The 27,682-nt window shown below is 31.9% G+C and overlaps 1 protein-coding gene across 3 annotated transcripts in view; it reads right to left on the bottom strand.

Annotated features, from left to right (window-relative positions):
• CSMD3 (CUB and Sushi multiple domains 3) overlaps window positions 1-27,682 on the bottom strand; it is a 594,913-nt gene that overhangs the window by 329,997 nt on the left and 237,234 nt on the right. Inside the window, exons 7-9 of one of the 3 annotated variants that reach the window (XM_077188509.1) lie at window positions 25,950-26,255; window positions 14,324-14,401; window positions 9,704-9,791 (exon numbers count right to left, since the gene is read on the bottom strand). In XM_077188509.1, coding sequence (XP_077044624.1) covers window positions 9,704-9,791; window positions 14,324-14,401; window positions 25,950-26,255 — 472 coding nt within the window. The remainder of the gene's footprint in view (window positions 1-9,703; window positions 9,792-14,323; window positions 14,402-25,949; window positions 26,256-27,682) is intronic. The other 2 variants (XM_077188511.1, XM_077188512.1) reach the window with 2 other exon arrangements.

Raw genomic sequence — 27,682 nt, 5'->3', positions numbered from 1 at the left:
ATTAAGCTGACATCTGGTGCTGGAAACAGCTCAGGACAAAACAAGAAGTCCAGAAAAATGTTTTGGTTGTTTGTTTTGTTTTGTTGTTTGTTTGTTGAGTTGGGTTTTTGTTTGTTTTTGTTGGTTGGTTTTGTTTGCTTTTATTGTTGTTAAGTTTTTCTGAGAGGAGAATTGGGGCTAGGTGGGAAGAGGGAAAAGGGCTGTTCAGTCTGGAAAAGTTGAATAAATCAATACATAAATGTATATTCTTGAGATAAGTCTTTTCCTTTAAATATCATTATGGTTTCAAATCCTGATTATAGCTGAAAATAGCCAATACATCAGGCCTATCTCTGATATCAGTACATCAAACTTCATAATTTCAGCCTGCTGTTTTTAAAGGCTTGTCTGTCACGGCTGCAAAGTGTAAAATGCTTTATACACACAAATGACTTACAGGATCTTGGCTACACTCTGAATGCAGTTCTCTGGGTATTTTAAGATTAAATGTGCAGTAACTCCCCAAGAGCTTGGTATAGCAGCCTTCCTGTATAACACTGTAAGCCATGTAGTTATCTGACCCTGGATGCATGGATGCATGGATGGATGGATGGATGGATGGATGGATGGACGGATGGCCATTTTAGTGTTGCAATTCTTCAATTCACAAAGGTAGAGAGAAAAATAAAAAGGCTGAGCACACAATCCAGAGAATAACTTTTTTCAGGTAATCTATTAATCTATGATGAAAAAAGCTACTAAAGAAGATTGATACTTATCAGAACAAGAATTAACTTAAGGGAGTTAGAAATGTTAGATATGTGAAAAAGAACGGTGTTAGCACAAAATAGTTGATGAAATCTGGGAAGTACCTGGGCCTTACAGAGACACAGATACTAAGAAAATGAGGACATGAAAGATGATACAGTCACCTGAACAGATATCTCAGAAAAGGAGGATTTAACAGTGGGTAACAGCTCTATAAACAGTTCCAAAACAGTTCCTGTTTGAGTAAGAATATTTGTGAAAGAATAGGATAAAGAAAAGCTGCAGAATCCACCAAAAATGAAGATATAAAATTGAAAAACTGAAAAAAAGAAAGTAAACATAATGTAAAGGCCCTTGCAATGTAAGGATAAAAGGCTTTTATAGGTGACTGAGGAAAAAGACCCACCAGGCAGATCATAGAGCTGGAGGATATTTCAAAACTATGAAACACAAAGATTGTCTATAATTCTAAAAATTATGTACAGCTGCTACAGGGACTATATGGTTAGGAAAGTTCAAAAGGTAGCAATTGGGAAGACAAGAATATCCTTCTTAAGATTAGATTTTCATAATCATCTGCTTCACAAAGTCATGTTGAGAAAATCTGAGGGTCTTTTTTATTAGGAAAAAAAAATGAACATTTTAAGAAAAGTAACATGGTAATATATTTCCTTTAACTATCCATGGACTGATTTAAAGAGGAAATGCCGAGCATAAAAATACACCATTTACAAATAAAATTAAACTCTTGGTTAAAAAAACCAACTGTAACAGGCAAAAATCCCAGAGGTCTGAATAATTATGAAGACTGTACGAGCGTGATAATTATTTCTATAATGTACAAAAGTATAAATAATATTCACATTATGAAGTCCACTTTACTTGTCCAAATTAGTTTTGATATTAAACTGATATTTAATAGTATATGACTATAAGCATATGACTGGACTCAGAGTGCGACTGGATAACTTACAAAATCTGTGACATATATGCCGTGTGAGTGAGACTTACTAAGGGCAATTAGATAAGCAGATGATAAAGTACCAGTCTAAGAAAGAAAATGGAAGAGCAGGAGATTAGTTCCTGAGAAGATCAACTAAAAAAAGACAATAATAGAGAGCTTGTCAAGAAAATGTTAAGAAAATGTGTCTCTCAGGAACTTAAAAGCAAAGTCAAGATTACCGTTTTTTAATATTTTGCTACCCTTATCTATCTATACACTCTTAAAAATGGAAATTCTTTCAACTCTTCCCAAATTTTCTAGTATCAGAGAATCACAGAATCATGGAATATTCTGAGTTGGAAGGTATCCACAAGGATCATGGAGTCCAACTCTTGAGTGAATGATCCACACATTGGTCAAAGGAGAGATTCTTCTTGTTTCTGATGACAGTATTATTTTTCCAATACCTTTAATATGTGAGCTAGAGTTATTCAGGTAGAAATTCATCTTTCTCTAAAAGCAGTTTGATTACTTGAGTACAAAAGGGTAAAGTGTCACTTCCCTCCATTGGCAGGTGCATGAGGCCCATGAGGTGAATATGATGAAGATTCAAAAAGGACATGCAAATTACCAAGAAAAAATTATTAGCTCTAAAACAAAATGAAATAAAAGATAGGCCAAGAGTTTGATGAGGGTTTGTGTGGTGTGTGACATAGCAACAATTTCAGTAGCATTTTAAGTTTTTATTTTCTATTTTCTTTTTCTTTGACAGGATCTCAGGTGATGGAAGGATTGTGTTATAGGACAAAGACAGAACCTTGATAGGATAAAATTGATGACATCTATTACATATCCAGAGGTACTGTAGGAGGACATGTGAGAGATCTGATCTCAGCCTTCTGGTATGGTAGAGAACTAAAAATTGTGTAGTGAGAAAATCAGATTGTGGAAGCTGGTTTTAGGGGAACCTCTGAACTGTGGGCAGGTATTATTTTAGATAAAACTGGTAGAGTAGTCCGAAAACAGATTATGGGAACAAATGACCAAAAATAGTGTGAAAAAATAAGGACAGTTTGATGTCCTGACTTACATTTGGTCCAAACTGCTTACAAGATGAAGCCCCCTAAAAGTAGACTATTTCTGCTTTGAAAATATCAAGAGAACTGAAGCATGATATAATTATGAAGCTGTTCATTGTGGTATACAATATAGATATACATCACCAAAAAAAGAAAAAAATATCAAGGATAGAATGAAAATCTCATAAAATTTCAGAATCAGAACATATTCATTTAAAAATTTGTTTGTGGATGCAGTCAATGACCATTGAATTCAGTATGCTAACACTGAAAGTGATGAAAAGTTAATGCTCAGAGAAAATCTTTAGAATACAGGAATCATTTATAGCACATCTTCTGGTCATTTAAGATTAATGAACTTTCTGAACTGGATCTACTAATTTAGTAGTCCCTGGGTGACTAAATTAGACTTTTGAATGAGACTCTAGCTAAAGCTAAGACTAGTAAGGCACACTGGTAAAGCAAAAATGCTTCTTTGGGTATATTAGTCACAAAAGCAAATTCATATACAATGTGGGTTCATTTGTAAATGGATGAAGCAATCTTGTGGTGCTGAAATCCAGTATGGAAGAGGCAGAAGCACGAAATGCCTTTTCTGCATCAATTTCTACAGCAGATGTGCTCCCAGGTATCTGTATGTACCAACATAATTTGCAAAGAAGAGGGACAGCCAATACTTGGAAACAACAGGAAGAAGGAAGCAGCTGTATTCTAGGCCAGATGGCCAGATAGCTTTCACCAAAGGCTGCTGAAAAATCTCCCTGAGTCTGTGCAAGATGGGTATCATCTATGAAAAACTATAATGAGATGTTCTGACTGATCATAGAAAGGCTAACATTACATGAACTTTTAAAAAGGGCAAGGAGATGCTAGGAATCTTACATTGATCTCTGGAAAGAACATGTGCTCTAGTAAAGCATGAACTGGAAATAAGAGCACATACACAAATTTACCAAAGTTGAGTCATATTTGATCAACTTGATTGTCTTCTATGACAAAATGACTGGCTACATAGCCCAGGGGTAGATGTAGCAGTGCTCAGTATAACAGTGCTCAACATCAACAATGTTTCTGAGAGCACCTTTTACAGCAGTGTGTTTTGAGAGGTGACAAAATACACACTGAATTGATATATATAATAAAAATCTGCCTGGCAGCTGTGCTTAAAGAGTAGGAATTCAATCTCTTCATATTCGGCTAGTGGACAGTAATAATCTGAGCATTAGGAAATCAACATAAGGTCTGATGCTGCCTGATATTTTCATGATTAGTCTTGATGGGGAGACAGAATTTATGGACCCATGGGAAAAGTAGCTGACACACTGAAGATCAGACCTTCAATCCAGAAGCCTGGCACAGTCCAGCACTGGGCAAACAGAAACCTCATGAAACTCAACAAGTAGAGGTGCAATGTTCTGCACTATTGAACATGTTCTCATCCTGAAAAAGACAAACTATATACTTATCAGTACTAGAAGTGGTGGCAGCAGATCAAGTGAAATTGTTACTCAGCTGGTGAAGCTGTATCTGCAATATTAAACCCAATGTTTTGTCTCCCACATCAAGAGAGATATTGGTAAAAACTCAAGAATTTGGAGATTAATCAGAGGCTTAAAGCATATGACCGACAATAAAAAGTTAAGGCAGCTAGGTTTAATTAGTCTGACAAAGGAAAAGCTAAGGTACTATCTAATAGCAGACCATAACAATTTCAGGAGCCATTACAAAGATAAGGAAGCCAAACTTTTCTAAATGTGCCAGATAATATACAAGGCACAATTTGGAAGACTCAGATTTTACTTAACAAGAAATTTCCTTCAATAAAGGAGAGCAGAGCTGGAACAGCATACACAAACTCTTGTGAAATCTTTAATCCTGGGAGTTTTCAGGATTATCTAAACAAAGCCAGAGCTGATCTGACTAGTCCTGCACTGGGCAGGAGGATGGACTGGATGCCTCCTGAAGGACCTTCCAATCAATATTTCTATGACTCACATAAACTGCTTAATTTGTCCTGAATTAATGCAAAACTTTTGCCTTATATAACACAATGTGCTACAGCAGTTCATAACTCAAAAAATGAATGCTTGACCTGAGTGTGTCTCAGTAACTTCATCTGCAAATTTCTGTTTCTAATAAGACAAAACATGATTGCCATTAGGTTTGCATTTTCATAAAAACCCCAAACTTTGGATATATTTTTATTAGGAAAAATGTACAAACAAATATCAAATAAGGGAGTTAGTATACAAATCTGACAAAATTTTAAGTTTGTATCTGTTTTTAAAATTTTCATCATTTCCTCAAATTAGTGATTTCTCTTTAAACAGCAGAAAGTAAAAGCAGTAAGGAGTCCAAAATGAACTATAGGACCTCTAAAGGATGAGAAAGAGAAAGTTTAATATTTTGAACTTCATAGGAAGTTTATACTGAATAGTATTATTGTAATAGTTGGCATTTCTGTGGCAAACTACCTCATTTTGGGTAATAATTCTTCTCCATTATTTGACAATTTTTTAAAATTATTATTGAAAAATAATCAATTATGCAAGGAATCAAAACCATATTTATGATTTATTAACCTGTTCAGTTTATGCCTGCAACTGAACAAATTTGAGAGAGGACACAATTTTTAGCCATAGAAGAAAATGTACAGCCAGAAATAATTAATCAATTCTTAAAGTCCATCTCTATGAAATTGTAAATTTAGCAGTATCATATATTTTAATCCTAGCATAAAGAAACAATCAACACATATATTATTTCTTCTGTCTGCAGCAAAAGAAAGTAAAGACATAAGTTTTCAAGATTATGAACAGTGATTTTTTTTTAACCTTGCAACTTTCTACACACTGCTGATCCATACTTTTTTTATGTGCAAGCTACAGATAGGTTCTACTATTGTCTTTGAGTCACAGTATGAGATCTAAGTTGTCACAGCATCTCTCTCAAGAACATCCATAGGAACATCTTCACAGATCAGTTTGTACATGGAAATATTACTGCAAAATGCTAGGATTCCATGATAAAATGTTAGAATAGCTAAATCTTCCAAATTTCTGATCAAGAAAAATCCTTACTGTGTGCTGAAAAAGACTAAACTGATGACTAAATTTCAGTTTCAGAGGATTTCCTGACACTATGGAAGTCATTGTTAAGTCACCTTTAAAAAAAAAAGTGTAATCTTTTCTTGCAAAGCTTGTACTGTCAGACACTTGTTCTTGACAAAGGATCCACTTAAGTGTTAAAAAGTGATAGGTGCACAGATCCCCCATAAACTAGCCTCATATTTCAAGCTGCAAACCAAGTCTGGTTCATTTTTAGGATATTTGGCTTCAAGTTTCCAAGTCTAGAAGCTTGGAATATCTGCATATCTGCATAAACCTTGCATATCTGCAGATAAGGATAGGTGATTCAGAGAAGATTTAAGAAAAATCAAGTGTGAAACCTAGTTAATTAATACTGAATTTCATTCTTCCAAAGAAAAGAACTGCAAAATAATTTATTATATAAAATGAAAGAAGATATTATCATTATTTATACTGTAAGTCAACCTTTTGGTGACTTACATGGACTTGTTATCATAAACTCCTTATCATAAACTTCATATTCTTCCTTCTGTCAGTAGAATATAGAGTTTTAAGACTATATCAGCATTTTTGTCCAACAATAGTTACTGCTTTGTTGTGATACAGGTTTGATCAGAATTCTTTAAATCTTTAAATCCTAGTGGGACCACACTACAGAGGTAGAGGGATAGAGATGGGCTTGTTAATTCATGCCATGAAGATAGAACTTTGAGATGGTGGTGAAAGAACATGTATGCCTCATAAAAAAACACCCGTTCAAGGATAATTCAGGATATGAATATGGATATGTTTATTCCACTAGAAATAAAGAAAAATAGAAACAAAACTTTTATCTATTTGATCTATTACATCTTATATTTTTACATAGTGGCATTCATTCTAAAACTGGACAGGTGAGAAAGATTTATTATTAGATTTAAAAAGATTTATTTCATTGGTTGACAAGTAAAGTAAAATTGTAAATTCTAGCTGAATAATCACTACTGTGTCTGAAATTTTAAGAAACTCCTAGGGATGGATGGGTAGTTTCCTTTCTGAAGTAGAATTTTTTTTTCAATACAGAAAAAGCTGGCAGCTATAAGTAAGTCTTCTTGACTTTATTTGAACATGCAAAACCTCTTATGCTCAAATATGCATCTAGCATCAGAAACAGTGCCTTTAATACTCCAAAATACAGCTATGGGGAATTTTAATGTTAGAAGAAATATCCAAAAGAATACACATGGAATTACAGCCCACAAATAATGTCATGGAATGCTCCAGTTTGTTTAAGAGCTTGAATTAGAGATTTTGTAAATCTGTGTAAGAACCATGTAAGAGGAAATTAATGTGCTGAGAGCAGCTGGTGTTTGTAATCAGAACAGAAGTAAAACTGCAATACAATGCTTCCAAACCTACACCTTCACATTTAAAGAAAACGGAGGAGATGTGACAAGAGCATGCTCTTCTCTAAAATATATTATATTGTACAGAAATTAAATTTTGATTGATCTTAGTAGAGATAGATCTAAACCCTTCTTCAAAATACTGTGTTTTCAAATGAAGGCATTGTAACTGGAATTGTACTTTCTTTTCATAAAGGAAAAAAGAGTCAAGCTTAAATTAAAGCTATGTCCTTCACTACAGAGAGAGTGACTTCAGGAAGGAAAAGGTGAAAGTGTGCTATTTATCTATCTGCCAGGTATAAGCCAGAATGAAAACTATTTTCCATGGTACTAGATGTTTTTAAGTAAATGTAACAACAATAATTTGTAAAATTCTTACTTTGGAAGCCCATGAAGCAATTGAACCACCATTATCATAATGTCAGGAATTGAAACCAGGCTAATTTAAACAGGCATTTTATTAAATCTGCTGAAAATTTTTAGTCTGCTTTTGTTCCCTGTAAGACCTTTATCAATGTATGAAGTTTTCAATCCAAGCTAAATGCATGTTTTACTAATATGCACCAGTGCTGTTTTTACAAGTATAAATTAATAAAGATTATTGGGGGATTTCTTTTCTAAGATAAAAAAATGTCACCAAGATTAATGAGAAATTAGGGAAAAGAAACACTGGAAAAGATGTTGATGCTGGTACTTGTAGATCTTTTATACTATTGTTCAGTAATTTGAATGCCTTTTCCTTTCATTTTCTCATCAATGCATTTGAAATAGGAAAGCCTGATACATCATCCCAGTATACAGTTAAAAATAATGCTAACTGAAATCCTAACATTTTGCTCTAAAAAGAAAGATGAGGGCATGATCATCATCATATCTTTTTCAAGGTACTGCCCTCACATAAGTTTAACTAGAATAATTTTTGTAAGTAGGTCTTTTCAAGATCCCTTGCAGAGCTAACACTAGAAAAGAACTGGCAGGTTGTCTGTCAAATGCTGTTGCTCTCAAGCCATATTTTTGAAGTTAAAATACAAAATACCATCCAAAGTAATGATTCTAGAAAGTGTTATGGTTAAATACAGCCTTTTTTTTTATTTCTCTGAAAATATAAACTTTTTTATTTTGAAAGCCAACATTAGAAATTGCATTTTTATAAAATTAGTTATAAAGCTTTCTCAGATGCACATTGAGCTTTTGCTTTTCTCAAAACTATAGAAATAGGGAGACATGAAAAATTAAGAAATTGTAATAACTGTTTGCTAGCTAGCACATTTACTTAGGATGCAATTTTCAGTCCTGTCTTCTGCTTGATTAGAACGAGAAAAAAACCACACACACAAAAAGGAACAAGAAGTTATGTAAAAGAATGAAAAATCATAATTTTGTAAAATCTTTGTACATTCAGATTACTCTGAGTTCCCTTCAAATGTTTAGAAGTGTGCTGTGTGATATGTACAATACAAAATAAATAGAAAAAAACCTTGAATATATCAAAACCAATTAGTCTTAAAATTATCAGCCTTCTACTTCTTTCTTTTTTCTTTCATCATTAAGGTGTTTCATGTTTTGTAAACATAATGTGAAATTAGCATATGATGTGAAACAAGAACATAGATTTTTTTTTATACAGTCTGAAGTGTCTATGTATGTCAAATGGAAAATAATATGCATGTTAACCCTTTTAAATAAATGTTCAACAATTGAAAAGGTAAAAATCAGAAATTCAGAAAAGAGATTAAAATTAATCCAAAACGTTCTTAAAAATTCATTATGTGTGTCTCTACTCATCAACCAGTGGTGATACTGGAATTAGGAGTCAAGTTAACTGATAAAACAACATAGAATATTTTGGAAGAGTACTGAAAGCCTTTTTTATCTTACAAGATAAGGAATTTGAAAGATAGCTGTGAATAGAAGAAAAAATAATAAAAAAATAGTCTTTGTTAAGAGTTCTAGGCCAATGTGAGGACTACTAAGGAAATACATTTGCATATATAGAATTTCTGGGTTCCTGAAAAACATACTGTAGGGACTGTAATTTCTCTATTAGACTGAATGAATATTTCTGTAAGATCTGAAATTTCTCTCTGAGATTTCATTGTTTTTCTTGTGTTGTATTCAGTTTTACTTTGTCCTTTGCAAAACCCTCTAGTACAACATGTATGCTCAATATTTATAAATCTTACACAGTATTTACAGGAGAAAATAACCTAAACTTACCTTCAATCCTATTTTTTTCAGATTTTCAGAGATATATGATCTCTCCTAGGCAGGTATTTTATCTATTTGCAAAAAAGGTACATGCTATATTGCATTACATAATTTTATACAGAATTATAGTGCACTTTTTACTAAGAAGGGCAGTTTTGAAGAAGTACTCAGCAACACAAATACATTTTCAACATATTCATTTTGCAAGTTCAGTGTTAGAGAAATGATACAATGGTAGAACTTATATTTTACCTAAAATCTGAGCCTATCCGTTTTCCATTTTCTGGTTCTCCAGGATCTGGACACAAATTGGACGCCTGTTTAATACCTCCCTCATTTACTGGAAAAAAAAAACAAAAACAAACAACAACAAAATAAAATAAACAAAAAGTAGATAAAGAAACAAAGCTTTTAGAAAATACAGAGGCAAGCAATTAACAAATATGAGAGTATATCCTTTTCCTTTTAGGTCTTTTAAAACAGATTATCTACAGAATATGATCACCCATTTAAACTCTATACATAAGTTTGTCCTCCCTATAATTAGCAAAGCACGTATTTTCTGGGTTATTTTCCAAAGAAAAACCCACAAGTTTTTTATCAGATGCATTAATCAGATATTTTTTGTTTGCAATATTATTGAATTCATATGGAAATATTATTATTTTTTTAGAAAAATTAACATTTAAAGGAATGCTCATCAGGTTTAGCGCTGTAAGATTTTATTCTGAACATACGCTAATAAATGTCATCTCCACTAAGAGCTGACATTTTCTCCTTGAATTGTAATAAAACTTGAATACGTAAACTCCTGCTGAGAGAATTGTCCTTAATCAGCATTGAAAATGGATATATACCCAAAATATGGTGATCTGAAGGTAAACTCAAAATGCCAGTTTGATTTGCATACATTTATCTTACTATTAACTAAAATGGATCTTCAGACAGAAACTTCCTGTGAACCATTCTCTGTATTTTTCCAGAAATTTGTATGTAACAATCCAGTCATATCTCAGCATATTCAACCACCTATTCACAAAAGCGGAAAATTAGCAAAGGATGCTAGTCTGATATTACTTGATAAATTCATGGCTTGACAGAAAAATATTTAAAAAAAAGAGTTGACATGAGGCCAAGTAATTTGTATTAAGCAGGGAAATATTTTAACCTTTATTAATCTTTATTACTGGTGAACCAGCCCAATGGATTTGCAGTATCAGAATTTTACTTCCCTTTAAAGAAAAGGTTTGCATATAATTAGGGTAAACACACTGTTGGATTAAAAAAAAAAAAAAAAAAAAGGTAGATTCTAACTATACTTTTAAAGGCTGTTCATTAACTTTCAGCTTTTAATGAAGAGAAATATATTTCAGAATCCTTGGGTGTTTCTCTTCCTTGAAATTTGTCTTCTTATACACACAGAAAGGGAAGAATTGGTTTGGTACCCCTGAGGAAGACAAAGGCCAAAGGCAAATGTTGTACAGACTTAAGCAGAAAACATCTCAACACAGCACACTGCTCAAAAAACCTGTCAAGCTCAGTGCTTGTCAGCTGGAACCACAGTATTTACTCTCCTCTGTCCCAAGACACCTGTAACATGTCAAAGGTTGCTTTAAAAACACTGCAAGGCAATCTCTGCATTTCTGTGTTCAGGGGACTTTTGGGCCAGAAGGAGTCTTCCATCCTGGTTTCAGATTTCAGTCTTTTCCTCCTCCAATATGGAGGATATTAGATGTACATGTGATGAAAGCATATTAGATATAGAAACCCAAATTCATGCTAGTGTTGAAATACATATATATATATATATATATATATCTATATATATATCTATCTGACAGCTACCATTCCATAGACTGCATGGAAAGCAGTCAAAGCCATCTTGTTGGATAAGCATTTAGAATTTAACACTCTCTTTGAAATATTGGAGGCTTCATTATGAGATGTGAGAAAGTCAGAATCATCAAAAGTAGCCCGCATATAAATAGAAGACATTCAAACTTTTCTGACATTAAATATGTATTAAAACTATAATTTAAAAATTATTCATGATGTCTGATAATATTATAGAAATTATAACAGTGCCATTTGGCCATGCATTGTAAATCAATGCATCCAGAAGAAATTTTTACTGTAAAAAATAGTGTTTGAACAATATTATCTCTATTTATCATAGTTCATGTTTTAATATTTCAAATAATTCTTGTATTTTTATACATAATTTTTCCCCATACACAGGTAATAGAGCAAATATTCATATAAAAAAGAATATTCTGCCAGATTGCAAGACACAAGAACTATTATACACTTTGATTTCTACCAGAAATGGAAGCTTGAAAATCCTATTGGTTTTTGACACTTTCTGTATAAAGTTTTATTCCTAGAAACATTCTACAGGATATAATTTTAAATGAGAATATATGGAATTATCAATACTCATTGATAAAAATTTTATAGGTAAATATTAATTTCTAATTTGATCCCAATTGCAAAATACATTTACACAATCTTAAAGCCATTCTAGTTTCTGTAAAGTGCCTAATGAAAAGTAATTTCACAGTTTAGGATTTTTGTATTGATAGACATAATGCTTGACTTTTCAGTCTACAGCCCTATGTAATTCCACAGATATCTGTCTATATATTTTTGTTTTACACCTCAGATGCTAGTGCACAATAAGCAATTAAAGGGTTTCCTGTAGTAAATTAAATGCATCTAGGAAAAGCATTCATTCATGATCTGGTCATGAAACTGGTATCAAGAAATCCACAGTTCAAATCCAGATTGAATTAGATCCACCAATTATTCATTTGTCAGTGTTAACACTTCTAAACTGAAGCTGATGCCTACTTGTTTCAAAGTGTATCATCATATCAAATATCTTCTGGCTTTACTCCGTGAAAATCACCTGTGCATTACTATTGAATGTTATACGACTGATACATTAAATAAAACCCAAAAAATGTGTAAAATGATGAAAAGACATACAGATGAGAATGCTAGACAAAAAAAATTTCTAAAGACATTACTAATAAGAGGTATAATCTAAAAAAGATCTTCACTTATCCTTATTTTCACTAACAGTTGAATGTTGGTTAATGTTTTTCTCAAAGGACCCTATCTGTCATTGTACTACAATCACACTAGACCCAGCTGAGGGCACACTGAGAAAATTATCTTGTCAACAGCCAAATACATAAACTTCTTATGAAATACTATTTCTTCAACATTCTCAGCTACCAAAGTGACTAGAGAATCAAATGCTAAACTATAATATAAAACCTGAGTTACCTATTTATGACAAGATTACCATCGCTAAAGGTACAAATCACCCAGGTTTTCACCTTCACTTATTATTGACTCATATATGTAATCTATTCTGCATAATCAATAACAAAAAAGATAAAGAAGTTTCCAGCTTCATATAGAATATGATAAAATTATCTAAAGACTTCAAAAATACGTTGATAAATTTCATCACTAATTTCATAGCAATCAACTTTGGATATCATTAGTATCTGGTACTTCATTATAAATATGGAATTCCTATAAAAGTTTATATAGTAGAAAATGTAATGATTAGTGCAAAATAATATATTTTATCATCCATTGTGTTATTATTGTATTATTATTTATAACTACAGAATCATGGATGGGCCATTAGGCAGAGACCTCAATGATGTACTTTATAAACACTACTGTAATTATCTTACTGTTACTTCTTCTGCATAATCAGTCTGTTTTCCATTCACCCAAAAGGTATAAAAAGAATATTTGTTTTTAAATATCTTGATACAAAGTTTTCAAGTAAACCAGAAATGTCTTACAGAACTATTTAGGTGATGCAGTTTAAAGAGAAGTTGAATATGGCAATACACGACATTACAAAAATTGAACAGAAGTGTGTTTTGCTTTATTTTTCTGACTTGGTGAATGCTAAAGGGTCATGGTACTTGGAGATATCTTTGTCTAAAAAAATAATACCTTGACAGTTTAAAATCTAACACTGAAAATAAAAACATATGCTAACGCTGCTAAGTTCTGTAAACTGAATTCATCACAGATACTTTAAACAAATAATTAATTCAAACAAGTCCAACCTAGGGAGCTTCAAAAGCAAATAATTTCAGTCCTGTGAAGAGTAATGAAATGTAGTATAATCCAACATATGCTAAACATTTAGTCCATTTTATTTACTTTTAAATATTTAAAATGTGGTTCTATTCCAAAAAGGCCTCTATAAAAATGGCACATTCTTTTTCAAAAGTATCCTTTCAATACATTTAGAGACACACCTGTTTAATTTGTGCTAGAAAGTTGCCTGACTCCTTGTGATTTAATCAGGACTTGGTCCACTGAGATATCAAGCACTTTGAGTTTCTAATTTCTGTAACTAAAATTGAAGGCACCAAGCATCTCCAGAATTTTTAAAGCTACACCTAGTTAATCAGTTAAAATGTCAAACTTAATGACCTTATATGTGCAAACTTAGTGACCTTATATGTGGTTGTGCACTTGTAAATGAGGATATGCTATAGTTTGCACAGCATTTGATGCTACTTCTAATGTTCAATTTCAAAAACTGATCTCTTAGAACTAAATTTACAGCTGACACATAGAAGGCTGAATATTTGTTTCCTTTCAAATACTGCAAGTAAATTTACTGCAAAATTATTGACAAAATAATGTGTCTTTATACAATGCCAAATTTATAGAAAGGCTGTCTTTGGTATAGAACCAAACTTAAAAATCCACCATGCAGACTGGAGAAACCAGTTCTATTATCAGAATACATAAATAATTACACACAAACAGCACACCACAAACTTCACTCTTGCACTAGAAAAAAGTAACAAAAAGGAGTACACTCACAGATAGAAAACTTGTTGCTGTTGTCTTTCCCTGGAAACAATTTAAATCCTCTAGATTTAAAATCTATGGCCTTTTTCACTAGTTAAAAACAAAAACAAAAACAAAAACATGTATCAGGCAATACAATCTAAAATATTTCATTTGACAAATTTTATAATGGAAGTATATACAAATTTGAGTACTGGCTACCTCACAAGTTCAGATTTTGCACCTTTGGTGTGAAACAATTTACCAAAAAAAAAATATTGAGACCAGTTTGTATACCTGACAAAGGAAAGAAATGGTATTTGCAACATATTTTTTCTCCTGAATAAATAATAAAAAAAAAAAATATGGCTAGAAGTGCTTATTTCCATGCACCACATAATTGTGTAAAACATTGTCACACATTTATGGAACTTGGAAAATGATAAGAATTAAAATTATGTTTGCTCTAAAAATAGCTGTTTCTTCTGTGGTGAGAAAAAAAAGACAAAGGAAGAAAAAAGGTATTTGAATGTAGAAAATAAAATACAGTATAGTATTCTGCTGTTGGTTCTGCATCTGGTCTTCTTTCTAGCTTGAAAATTGTTATTTGCAAAATTTGATATGGTAGATAGCTGTCTCCCACCTCTCCATTAAGCCCAGAGCTCATCTGTTTCTGTCAAAGTCCTTCTTCTGGGCTGGCTTTGTGATATAAACAATTAATCCAGGCAAACCCTGTGGCCTCAATATATCTTTGAAAGAAAACAACTAATAAAAAGAGAATAAACCCAAAACTTAACATATATAAAAAAATTAAGCAAGAATAAGCAAAGAAGAAAGAAAACTCTATAAGAAACTTTCCTTTTCAGTCATTAAGCTAAGTGCCTCATCTCTAATAGTCTTGGCCTGTAAGCAGTGACTTATAAATTAAAATGGACCTGCTTAAAAATTTTAAATTTTAAGTTGACTTTATGTACAATATACTTAAGTGGCCTTATAGCCACTATATATTTTAAAAAAACCATATAGAAGATGTTTTATCTTGGCTACAAGCAATTTCTGCTTATGAAGACAGCATAAATTAAAGGAGCTGCATCTAGGAGAACTTAGCCTAAGTAGATACACTGTACTTCATCAAGTAATTTTTTTATACCCATTACTTCCTAGAGAAAATCAATGGATAGTCAAAGAACCTTTACATTAGGTATAAATACTGCTGTAGCAAAACATTATTGATATCTTTTTATGAATAAAAATATCATTACTAAGCACAAGAGAAGAACAAGATTCAGAAGAAAGAGCATTTTACTAGGAAAGACAATTTATAGGATAGATACAGGATGTGTTAATAAATATTTTTATACCTTTGATTGAAGAGACCAAATTTTCTTATAAATACAGAAACAACAATATCTCAAAAGGCAAAATGTAAATTTACTTCTGTGTTATTATAATGTAACATATAAACATTGATAATGGTTCTGGGAAATACATTATTTGCAGAAGTAAAACATATATGTTAACACAAAGTACTTGATTTTGGGATTTTTTACTCTTTATATGAGAAGGCCCTCCCCCTCTCCAAATTACCTCAAGTCCATAAGTAATCCTATCCTCAGGAGAAATCATAGACTGAAGAACTCTACTTTCACACTACAGAGCAATACTGCAATAACAGCAATGCTCTCTCATCATGGTCTGAGCTTTCTAAAATGTTATTTCTATGTAAATAGGAATGTTGGACTATGGCTCTAAATCTCTTTTGGCTTTCTGCAAGGATAAGTTTAAAATAACTCCTCGTGAATAAGAAGATAGGCTTAGTTATTCTTCCAGCACCTAAGCAAGATGGGAGTGGTCTTGAATATATGATATCAGATGCTGGAATGAGTTTAAATGTTCTCACTAGAGATATGTTTGTCCTTTATTTTCAGAAGTCATCAAAACAACACACTAACAAAGGAAGACTGTCCTGCATTTCTTTTTTTCATTTGTTTCTACTCATTCTGAAACATGTAGATAGCATATCCCTAGTTTTTGTACAAAAAAGAGTTCACAAGATCTAAGGTGGAACTGCAAATAGTAAAAAGAGTGTATTGGTGACCACAGTGAAATCAATCAAAGATTTTTTGATTGATTCAAAAAATCACTTTGCCAAGATATTTAATACCACTAGGAAAGCAAGCAATTCCAGTTCTCTAAAGCATGTTTACAAGGGAAGAATTTTACTCTTAATTGGGGTTTGTATGTTGATTTACTGAACAGTAGTGTCTGAATACATTGTGAAGGAGTAGCTATAGAAATTTATATGGTAAACATGCTGATTCTAAACTATGTGTTGGACTGCAAATGCATGAACATACATAAAAATAACCCCACCATCACAAAAAAATCTCCTACCCAATAAATAGATTATTTTATACTTGCCAAAATAAGCATTCTTTTGCATGTCAAACACATGACAGTAAGTATGGAAAGTGGATTTCACTTTTCAAAAGTCTCAGAGGATGGATTCACGACAACAAACTGTGTAGTTGTACACATCTAAGCCCATCCACAAAGAAAAACATGCACTTTAAGAGATCAGTTAACCTGGTCTTTAAATACCTATTTTTGCATAAAATGAGTTTATATGCCCATTTATCTCAAGAAAAAGTGTTCAGAAGTAACAACAGTACAAATGTTTAAATACAGTCAGATTAGTATGTTCTCATATATTTGAACAGCCAAGAGCTATGAAAATAAATTACACCAACGAAGTAGCATACTCCTGTGGAGACATGCAAATATAATAGGAAGGTAGTGATAAGACAAAAGTATATTCTAAAAATAATCTAAATTTATAAAAACCTATATGACATAACCATGTTTCCAGTGTTATGATACAAGGAGAGGCTTAATTTTTTTTTAATGATACTTTAAATACATATGGCTTCTAGGTTGGTTGGTTGGTTGGCTTTAAATTTATAAAGACAGCAGGTTTGTTTATTTCTATTGTTTATTTTTGAAGAAGGAACACTGGCGCACATCTCCTATGTGAATAAATCTCTGACAATCCTAAATCTATTTTTGATCATATGACCGGATGAAACATAAAGAATAGCATCAGAACTCTGTGAAAACAAATCAGAGATTATGTCAAAACCCTGAAAATAATTTAGGCATCCACCTTGGCATTCCTGCTCACGCTCATGCTTTTCTCCTCATTCACGTCACTTTAATACAGATACAGAATTATTATTATTGTAGAATTATAGAATGGTTTGGGTTGGAAGGGATCTAAGGATCATCTAGTACCAAGTACCTGTTCTAGTACCTCACCACCCTCAAGGTAAAGAACTCAATATCTAATCTAAACCTACCCTCCTTGACCTTAAAGCCAACCCTCCTTGTCCTATCACTACCTGCCTGTGTAAGAACTCCCTCTAGAGCTTTCTTGTAGATCCTCTTTATGAAAATTGAAGGTGCTCCAAAGTCCCCACAAAGCCCTTACTTCTTCAGACTGAACAGCTCTACCTTTCTCTCCATCTCACTCTTTCTCTGTAACTTTTTCTGAAGTTAGAAGGCGCAATATTTTCTGTAAAGAAGGAAAATGGATCTGAATGCTTTATTAAGGAGAGAAGTGCCAGTAATAAAGGTAAGAATTTTTTCATTACAGATTTGTGAGCTAATATTCAGTCAATAGACACACCAGAGACATGTACACTTTTCAAGCAGCCAATATAAAGTGAAACGTGTTCTGAAACATTTTCTTGAAGTTTTTCACCAAAATGGTCTCTTGTGTAAGACAATGAAGATTCTAATACTTACAGGCAAAATTTTAGGCACACATAAAGACTAAAATATTGCCCTTTTCCTTTTCTTTAATAAAAAGCCTGTGTAATTATGTACATTTATCCAAAGTCTTATGTATGTATGCAATGTATGCAATATATGCATGTATGCAATATATGCAGGCATGCTACATACAAACAGTTGTAAGTCCTGTAAGAGAGGACTAAGTGACAATTCCAGCATTTTATACTTCAGGATAGGCACTGCATTAAAAAAGGGCCTCAAGTAAAGAACTTTTAAGCATAGATATCATAAAAAAACCCACTTAGATGTAAATTTTTAATAACAACCTAAAGTACTGCAAGCTCTCAAACACTAGAAACAAAATTCATTTTGAATTAAGATTGTTCAGTTGACACAGTTCCAGCTTCATTGAAAAAGTGTGTCCTGAGGGCCAAATGAGAAAAAAATTCAGGAAGGAAAATTTGCTTGTACAATATGGAAGCATCAGGGTAATACAGCCATGTGAAGGACATTTATTTAAAACACTGTCAACTGACAAGTTCACATCTTTGTTTTGGTTGTGCAACAGCAATTATGTAACAGAAGTATCCAACTTGTCCTTTCTATATTTTGTAAATTTTCAAATTTTCAAATATAAACAATATTTCAAATGCTGAGTACTAAAACACCACTGTTCTATGCAAAGCAGGCACTCAGGTTGCATTATTTCAACTATACAGAACAATGGAAACAGCCCTTCCCCTCTTCAGAACTACTCTTACTTTATATGCACTATCACTCAGCTAACGGACATGGAGAACAATATGATAACATCAAAGCCATTATTTCAAGATTGTATATACAGCCCAATTTAAATTACATCTGCAAAAGCATAATACTACAGGAAAACCTGAGGTTAGGTTATCTGAGAAATAGAGGAATTAAATTTTCAGCTGCTTTCTGAAGAGGCAGAAAAAAAATTGTTTGGTATACAGCGTAGAACTGATTTTGACTTGTGCAGAACCAGTAATTCATTAATTATTCAAAATCTTCAATATGTGGTGATGGCAGATGTTACTCACAATCTTAATTTCTAGTGACAGAAACAAGAGTATTGTATACTTTGGACTTCCAGCATTGCCTGTGCATATGCAGATATACCAAATACACCATGCATGATACTTCCAGTTCACCTTTGGCACATGTCTAATTCATTGTATTTCCTCTAGAAGTACATCTGCTGCCTAAATGCATTGAACTTACTACTCACTACTCATAAAAAGGTCAGTTACCTTTTTTTTTTGCATTTGCATCATATTCTCTACTCATACTACTCATAACTATCCATAATTTCCAAATTCTAATAATGCAAAAGTTAAATATCCAGGTATCTTAGACATCACCACTAAAAAAATCTCTAAACCTATTGATTACCCAAATAAACTTCACTGTAACCCAACACACCAACGAATGTAGCACTATCTTCTAGAAACTTTCTGCACCTTGAAAGTCAGCATGAGAGAACATGAATTTTCATCCATTTTTGTAGTACAGCATGAACTGCATAGGCTAACAATTTCTTAATTTGAAAAGCCATACAGAAGATGAAAAGAAAATCAAGTGGTGAAACACCCACTTTTCATACTAATAAATTTTTTACTTTTTACATGAGCTGATCTTCATTTTTTATTTACTACCCACCCCCTCCACCCATTTTCCCACATCCCTCTCCCCTTTAAACTCTAAAGTACCCTGGTAAAATAAAATTGTATAGAAGATTTATATTTCAAATTACTGCAACTATTGCATTATTACACTGAATTATTGCACTGCATTACTAATTTAAAATGATCAAAATTGCAGTTTTTCTACTATATTCTATAAGTATATAAAATTTCTCTAATTTGAAAAAAAATATTTAAAAGGAAGGAAATACATTTAATATGTGGTTTTTAAAATTAAATTCTAATTCACTAATTTTTTTTAATATTCTAACTAAAATAAGTCTGATTTATACCAACAGTTTGAGGTCAAAAGAAGAAAACCCAAAATACCAAGGGAAAGTAATGACACAACACATCAGACAAATATCAATTCTAGAAGCAAACTTTGATAGTGTAATGAAAAAAAAAAAATAAGAACTGCAGGACACGCAAAAACATGAATAGGGAAAACTAGTTCTGAGAAGAAAATTGACAAGAAGTATAAAAGACAATAATTCAATTAAAACATTACCAGAACTCATTTAATAAAATCTGTATGACTGACTTTCTTTTTTTCCCTTTCTTCCTTCTAAGCACTCCAGACTTGACTGTTGGATTAAGAAAATTATCTTCTTTCCTTTTTCCAAGTGAGAACATATCAAGAAGTTTAGGGTATTATCACTTTTTGTCTAATAAAAACCTTGACCTTAACAACCAATCCATTATAGAGCTCATCCACAAAACAGAACATATCTGTGGATTTGTTGCACCTATCAAATAGGTATTTCCAAAACTATAATGAAATATTAAACAAATGTAATTCACTGATTAAATGTTTGAGTGCTAGATTACATATGTGTTATGCTCATTTCTTGAAACTTTTAAAATATTCTAAGGAGAAAACTTCATATATACAAATCATTTTATATACAAATAATCTTAGAAATCTTACTGCCAAATACATTTACTTTCTTCAGACTCCCATCTTTGTAGTTCTGGGTTTCACTAACAAAAACAAAGAAACCAAAATTCCCTGAGGACATATGCAGATTGATTATCTACTAGACTTAAAAATATTAACGAGCTCTTCAAAAAACCTCTCCATCTTTACTCCTCCTTTCTTCTTCCTTCTTTTAAGTAGACCTCAAAAAAAAAATAGGATATGTGAATACATATTTTCTAACAAATCCTTAGAAGTTTTATATTGAATAATCCCAAAGTAATGATCTATCATACACTTTTATCAGAATCTTAAAAAAAAAAAAAAGATAAATAATTCTCTCATAAAATCTTTTTTTTTTTTTTCTCAGAAGTTTAATTAGCATATGATTTAATTCCCTGTAACAAATCTTAAAATCTTCTTGCCTTCTACCATCATAAATTCTCCTGTAAGGCAGGAGGAAAAAGAAATGCTGGTTTAATAGGGAACACTCAGTAGCAAGATTTTTTCTTCCTGATTCATTTTTTCCTGACCATTTCTAAGATAATAAATAAAGCCAGACATCAAAAAGCATAAGGCAAGTACTCTTATGGAAGAATGGGGAAAGGACAGAAAAATTATAAAGGCTTACAAGAAAGTAATAGAAAACATAGAGAAAGATAGAGAATGGAGATATCCATAGAATTATAAAATTTTGTAAAAAAATTGTTAATTAGAATCATCAAAGCATATACATTTCCTCAAACTGAGAATATATGGTTAAAAATTTACAAATGCATAGAGACATTTCTTCTCTTTAAAAAGAGAAATTTGGAGTCATAAATTTTTTTGTAATCCAGAGTTTTCTTGAAATTGTTTTCATAAGGAAAGCACAGAAACACTTGTGAACTGCTAGATAATGACTACAGTCATCCATTAAGACTTCCTGGCACTATTTGAACCTGAGTCTGCTAAACAATTTTTTCCTCCAACTACTGTGTCTCTTTTTCCAACTCTTTATTTTTCTAAATTTAATTTATGACTTACAAACAGTACTAGAGATATTTTTCATTGTTTGCACATGGTACTCATTTGTTTCTCAGGGGCATTTAATTATGATGTATGTTTATTTCTGTAATAAAATGAATGTTGAGAATAGAATAGAATGGAATAGAATAGAATAGAATAGAATAGAATAGAATAGAGTAGAAATGATAGGATAGTTGGAAGGGACCAACAACAATCAATACTCAACTGCCTGACCTCTTCAGGGCTGACCAAAATTTAAGTCATATTATTAAGCACACTGTACAAATGCCTTTTAACATTTGGCCATATGCCTCAACATATCTTTAGACAGTAGAAGTATGCTACATAAGCTCTCACAAGAAAATGTTCTAAAATATCTCTCATGATGTATGCATGTACACAAATAAAAATTCTAAAACCTTAATAAGTAAAGCACGTAGTTGATACAAACTATAGAACAATAGGACTAAAAGCATTACTAAACTCTGAATTCACCGTATGAAACAAAAATTGTAGAAAACAAAAATATGTCAGATTATCCTCTATTACTTTAGTCATGATGAAGTCAACAATTCTTAAATACTTAAAGAGGGAAAAAAAAAACCAAAAACAAAACCAAAATGAAACAAAACAAAACCCCAAACAAACAAAAAACAAAAAAAAATCAATTGGAAATGTCATGTTTCTATCATGTTTCATTGTCTTCTTATTTTTACATCTGAGAAATACAGATCATACTAGAAACTGTGATTGTAGCATCAAAAAGAATTTCTACTAAATCTCAGCATTTGAAGTTCCTAGGTTTAACTGAATAAAAGGGGTTAGGGATCTCCTTTTTCTCCCCCTTCTTCTGAATTCAGGACACAAACTTTCCTGAGTTTAACCACTTGGTTTCATTAGAACTAAGGACCCAAAAGATGCTGTTTTTCACTACCAGCAAGTCTATCTAAATATATTTTTCATTAGCCTGTCAAGGTGAATTTTCAAAGTAAGCTTCTCATCCTTCACCTACTCTCTCCTACAAGGTTTCAGTGTTCCAATAAAAAGAACTCTTCTTAACCATCTCCTTAATAAAAATATTTATATATTACATGCTAACTTGTCCTTATTTAAGTTCTCTACATACTGACATTCACTTCAAAATTTATGCTTTCATCCTATCTTACATTTTATTTTGTAAGGTGGGATGATCAGAAAAATGTAACACGATTATATAACCTTTATCTGATTGAGTGTGAATTCTTGTTGATGAAGGAACTATAATAATGTACAATATTCCTCAAGAGATCTCACTACTGCCTTAAAAAATAATACATGTACTCCCCTAACTTTAAGGAAAGTATTTCACCAAATGCACCTAAAGTTCCTTTTTCCAGCTAATAAGCTTAGAGAAGATAATGATCAGTCAGCTTTTGACATAATTTAAATTATTATTGAGATCCAGGTAATATATATAGTACAGCAATTTACAGCTAGCAGTTGAAATTTTGGAATATATAAACCTCTAGTTCTCTCTATACATCTTGTTCATGCATAAACTTCCAAAAAATTTTTACAAAACAAGAGAGTATTCTTATTGTCTATTCATTTTGAAACACTTTATTCACAGAACAATCCTGTGGAAGGTCAACAGTACTACTCTTTCTGCAGTTATGATTTTGCATCTATAATAATGTATCATAAACCTGCACTATTTGGATCTTACTAGTAATATTCTCAAAAAAACCTGCAGTTAGGTCTATACATACAATAAATTTTTACAATTTTAAATATTCACACTTACATATAATAAGCTTTAGTAACTCTATTTAGTATATTAAATTTTGTCTTCTCAATTATGAATTAATTTGCATAACTTGGGTGTGAAATTCCTAAATTAAAAACAGCAAAAAAATTTCCAAAGTAAAAACTAATTTTTAATAGCTATTAAATAGAGAAATAATTTTGAAAGTAATTAATATAAAAATTTTAAGTAGTAATTCTTAATTCCACAGTTATTTAATATGCAGAGTTTTTAAACTTCTGTGCATAATGCATTGTCAAAGAGAGGTTAAAATACTTCAATAATAATAACCTATAGGAAATTCTACAGAAATACCTCTGGAACATCCTTCTGTGATAAAAATCCTTCAAGTCAATTAACAGCTATCTTACATTCACAAAAATTCCTTCAGAATATATCTGTGTCTTTTTAGTAGGGAATATTTCATGAAAGAAAATTATAGGTTATTTATTCAAGGTCATTTGATATGGTTTAATGGCTGTTATCAAATGTTGGTGTTTACTGAGTAAAAATGGTAAATTTTTACTCAGTATAGGAATATCCTTTAATAGCATGCACACATATACTGTTCCATGAGTAAGAGACACAGTAAAAACTTTTAAAGTTTTGTATAATGAGTGCTAGCAAAACCTAGACTTTCAGTGTTGCATCAGGGAATAAAATGCACACGAAACTAGGTGTGGCCCTTCCTCTCCACTAAGGTCTACACAAGTCTGATTTCAGTTGTATGTGGATTGTCATGCCTTCTGGTACCTGTAGTACTATTTTAATATGTGAAAAATTAGCACCCTAACATTATCTTAGCAGTATCTTGATGTCTAAATTATTCTCCTTTTTTTATAATCTAATGTTTAGCATTTTATTTTAATAAAATAATTTAGAAGTACATGCTGTACCTGTATCTTGTATTAAGGAATAAGTCACAGAAGAAAGGAAGGCCGAGAAAACAGTGGAGTGCACACTGCACTGTAATGACTCCAAAGAGGAAATGGGAAAAAACTATATATGTATCACAATTATTGCCATATTTAACTGCTAGAGTAGTACATTCTTACACCTTTAAATTAGAAGATATTATTACAGATCCTCTTATACTCCCTCATAACTGAAAATAAGCCTGTTTTTTTAAATTTGTCCAGAGATGTGAAGTGAGTGCACAGCCACACAACTAGTACAAACCAAACTGTTGATTAATTTATATCAGTCAATAACCAGAAAATACTTCAGATCTCCACTGAAATTAATACAAATGAAACATAAACGCCTATTTAATGATTTATATTTTATATGCAAACCAAAGACAGTGTTTGTTTTTTATTTATTCTATTTAATTATTTATTTTAAAATTTTGAATAACTTCAGCTCTCCTGTTTCAAAAGGTGCTAGTAAAAGTTAGGTGTTACACTAGGTGACTATCCAGTAAGATAACAGATTCCAAATGAAACTGTCCTTACAAAATATCAATCATACAATAAGACTTCTACAAATTGCTTGGGCTACAAAAGGTGCTTCTTATCAATATATTTGTTTCTATAAATTTTTCATGTACAATTGATTAACATGAAGCACATAGTAAAAATGCAAAATGCAAAATAAATTGTATTCAACAACATTAGCCTGCAAAATTAAGCTGATCCTTTCCTGAATTTGTGCATGTTTAAAAACACACCACATGCAATTTTTTTCTGAATATCTGCTGGTTAGATTAAGACATTCCAGTGTTTCTTTTTATGAGCTTCATGTTTCAGATATAGACATTTACTTTTAACACAGCAAACAATGCTAGTTTTATACTCCAAATGTTGTTCATTATGAATACTTTAACATGCAGATTAGACGATCTCAATATAAGAATATATGAGATCTTTAGTTTTAACACTTTGATAGTTGCTGAATATCCTGGTGTTCTAAATGTGGCTTTGATCATTGATTTCATGTTTGACAGAATGAATATGTACAAATGTTTTAAAAAACAAAATTTTGCTGAACATTTAAACAGATGGGAGATGAATACAACTGCATCACCTATTAGTTTAGAACAGCAGCTATTTATAAAGTACATTCTTAATGCTATGGTTAATTATATCTAATCACATATGCAGAATAGATTAATAGTCTAATCTCAATTCTCTAAACTTTCATCAGATATCTCTTACACTAGGCTTCATTGTGAAATATAATAATGCAAGCTATGAAGTCACATCAAAAGAAAATTCCTTATACGTACATATTGTCTTTTTATAAATCAAATCAATTTAAATAACCAAGACAATATTATTACTAATTTTGTTTTTCCATCTGACTGTCCTGCTAGAACTCAAAGTTAGACAGATTTAATCCCTTTCCCATTTGGTTCAATTACATTTCCTAAATGGATACCTGAACTTTCATTTTTAATTAATACAAAATATTCTTTCATAACTACATGGGCACAAGTAAAATAATATCCAATACCTCTATGAGTAACAACTGCAAGTTCTTTAGTTCTTTCTATCTGTTCAGCATTTCTTGGTCGTCGTCTTGTGCTTTGTAAATTTGCTTGATGAAGAGAGAGTGTTTCCTCGTAAGTGGGCGACTCCAGAACTGATTTTCTTATATTCATAGCTTGTACTCGTTGTTCTTCAGCAGATTGTCTACAGGTGGTCACTGCACTGGATACAGCAACATCAGCAGATGTGCTAGCAACAGTAATGGCACCAGTAGTGGCTGCAATATGCTCCTCTAACTCACCAGTGGAGGCAGCTTTGATGCAAGTAGAACCTGTGGGACACACAGTAGTACTGGATGCTAACTTTTTCTTTTGAATTGCGTTTTCTTGATAAATCTAAAAGATTAAATTTCCCTCTGTTTAACATAGTAAAGACAACTGACATGAAAAGAGGAAAGTCAATAGGCTTTATTTAAAAATTTGAAGCAATCAGAGCATTGTTTAATGCTAGTGAACATTTTGTATTAATAGTGATAATACATGTTAAGTTTTAAATGTCCCCAAAACTTAAACTTTTTTACCAGTCATAATGACAACACATAATTTCCACCCCTGCATGTTCAGTCCTGAACCAGCATGGCTAGATCAAAATATACACCTAAACTATTGACAGGGGCCCCACACTTTGAAAATTGGTAACCATCCCATTGAGGAGTGAAATGCAGCATTATGTAGTAACCTAAGCAGCAGAAAAAGCTGCCATAAGCTACTAATCCAGCTACTAATAAGGCTGCCAGATATGCTGATTCTCTTCATCAAAGCTTGACAGGGCTCTAAAAGCAATTTAGACTTGACACAAAGCCAAGTGTAGAGGAATAATAAGAGGTACCCATTTAAAAAAAACTTGTCAGCATTATTATTTATACTTAAGATTGTAAAAAGGTTTCATATGTAATTTTGTTTTTGCTGTCTGATTTCTGTAATAAACCAAATTATTTTACTAAAAATCCTCACACACAAAATGTTTGATAAGCTAACAAAAATGCCCTACCTGTGAAAACATTGTTAGCTCTTTTAAGTTCTCTAGTATTTAAAATACATAGCAATTTTTTTATTATTTTATTAACATTTTCATCCTTCCCCATCCCCCACATTTGGTTGCAAATATTTGGAAGCCAAGTCTCTCACCTGTGCGCATTTAGAACATCTTAACACAGTAGAAACTCCATCTTGACTGGAACAAATAAATGACTGGGCAATGAATAACAAAATTCACCGTAAAAAATTGCATAAACAAAGCTGATGTAGCATGAACTGTACTATGTTTTACTAACATCTTTAAAACATGGCTTTTTTATTCCATCATAATAAATAGGGGTGCTTGAACAGTCATTCAAACAATAATATTCCACACTTCTCTTTTTGGTTCTGTGATCTCCTCTCATACTTTGAGACTTGTCTTTTAAATGTAGTGGGTGATGTCAAGATGGAAAGCAACAAGAGTTTTCACACTTTTAGAAAAATCTGTCCACTAGAAAATGGAAATAAGAGTCCCAGAGAAATTAAGCATTATATAGTATATTTAAGGCACAAGGTATATCAGATCTCTTGACAGAATTCTCAAATTTTCTGTCTAAAATAATGGAAGAGATACTCATATCAGAAACAGTCTTGCTAATAAAGTCTCTTTTGTTTACTGCAGAAATTTTAGGCTAAAATGGTTTCTTTTATCATACTATTAAAATACTAAGATAAGAGG

This window comes from Agelaius phoeniceus, chromosome 1 (assembly GCF_051311805.1).
Source record: "Agelaius phoeniceus isolate bAgePho1 chromosome 1, bAgePho1.hap1, whole genome shotgun sequence".
In the NCBI taxonomy this organism is placed as follows: Eukaryota; Metazoa; Chordata; class Aves; order Passeriformes; family Icteridae; genus Agelaius; species Agelaius phoeniceus.
Note: the sequence above shows the minus strand (reverse complement) of the source record. Positions and strands in the feature narration are given on the sequence as shown.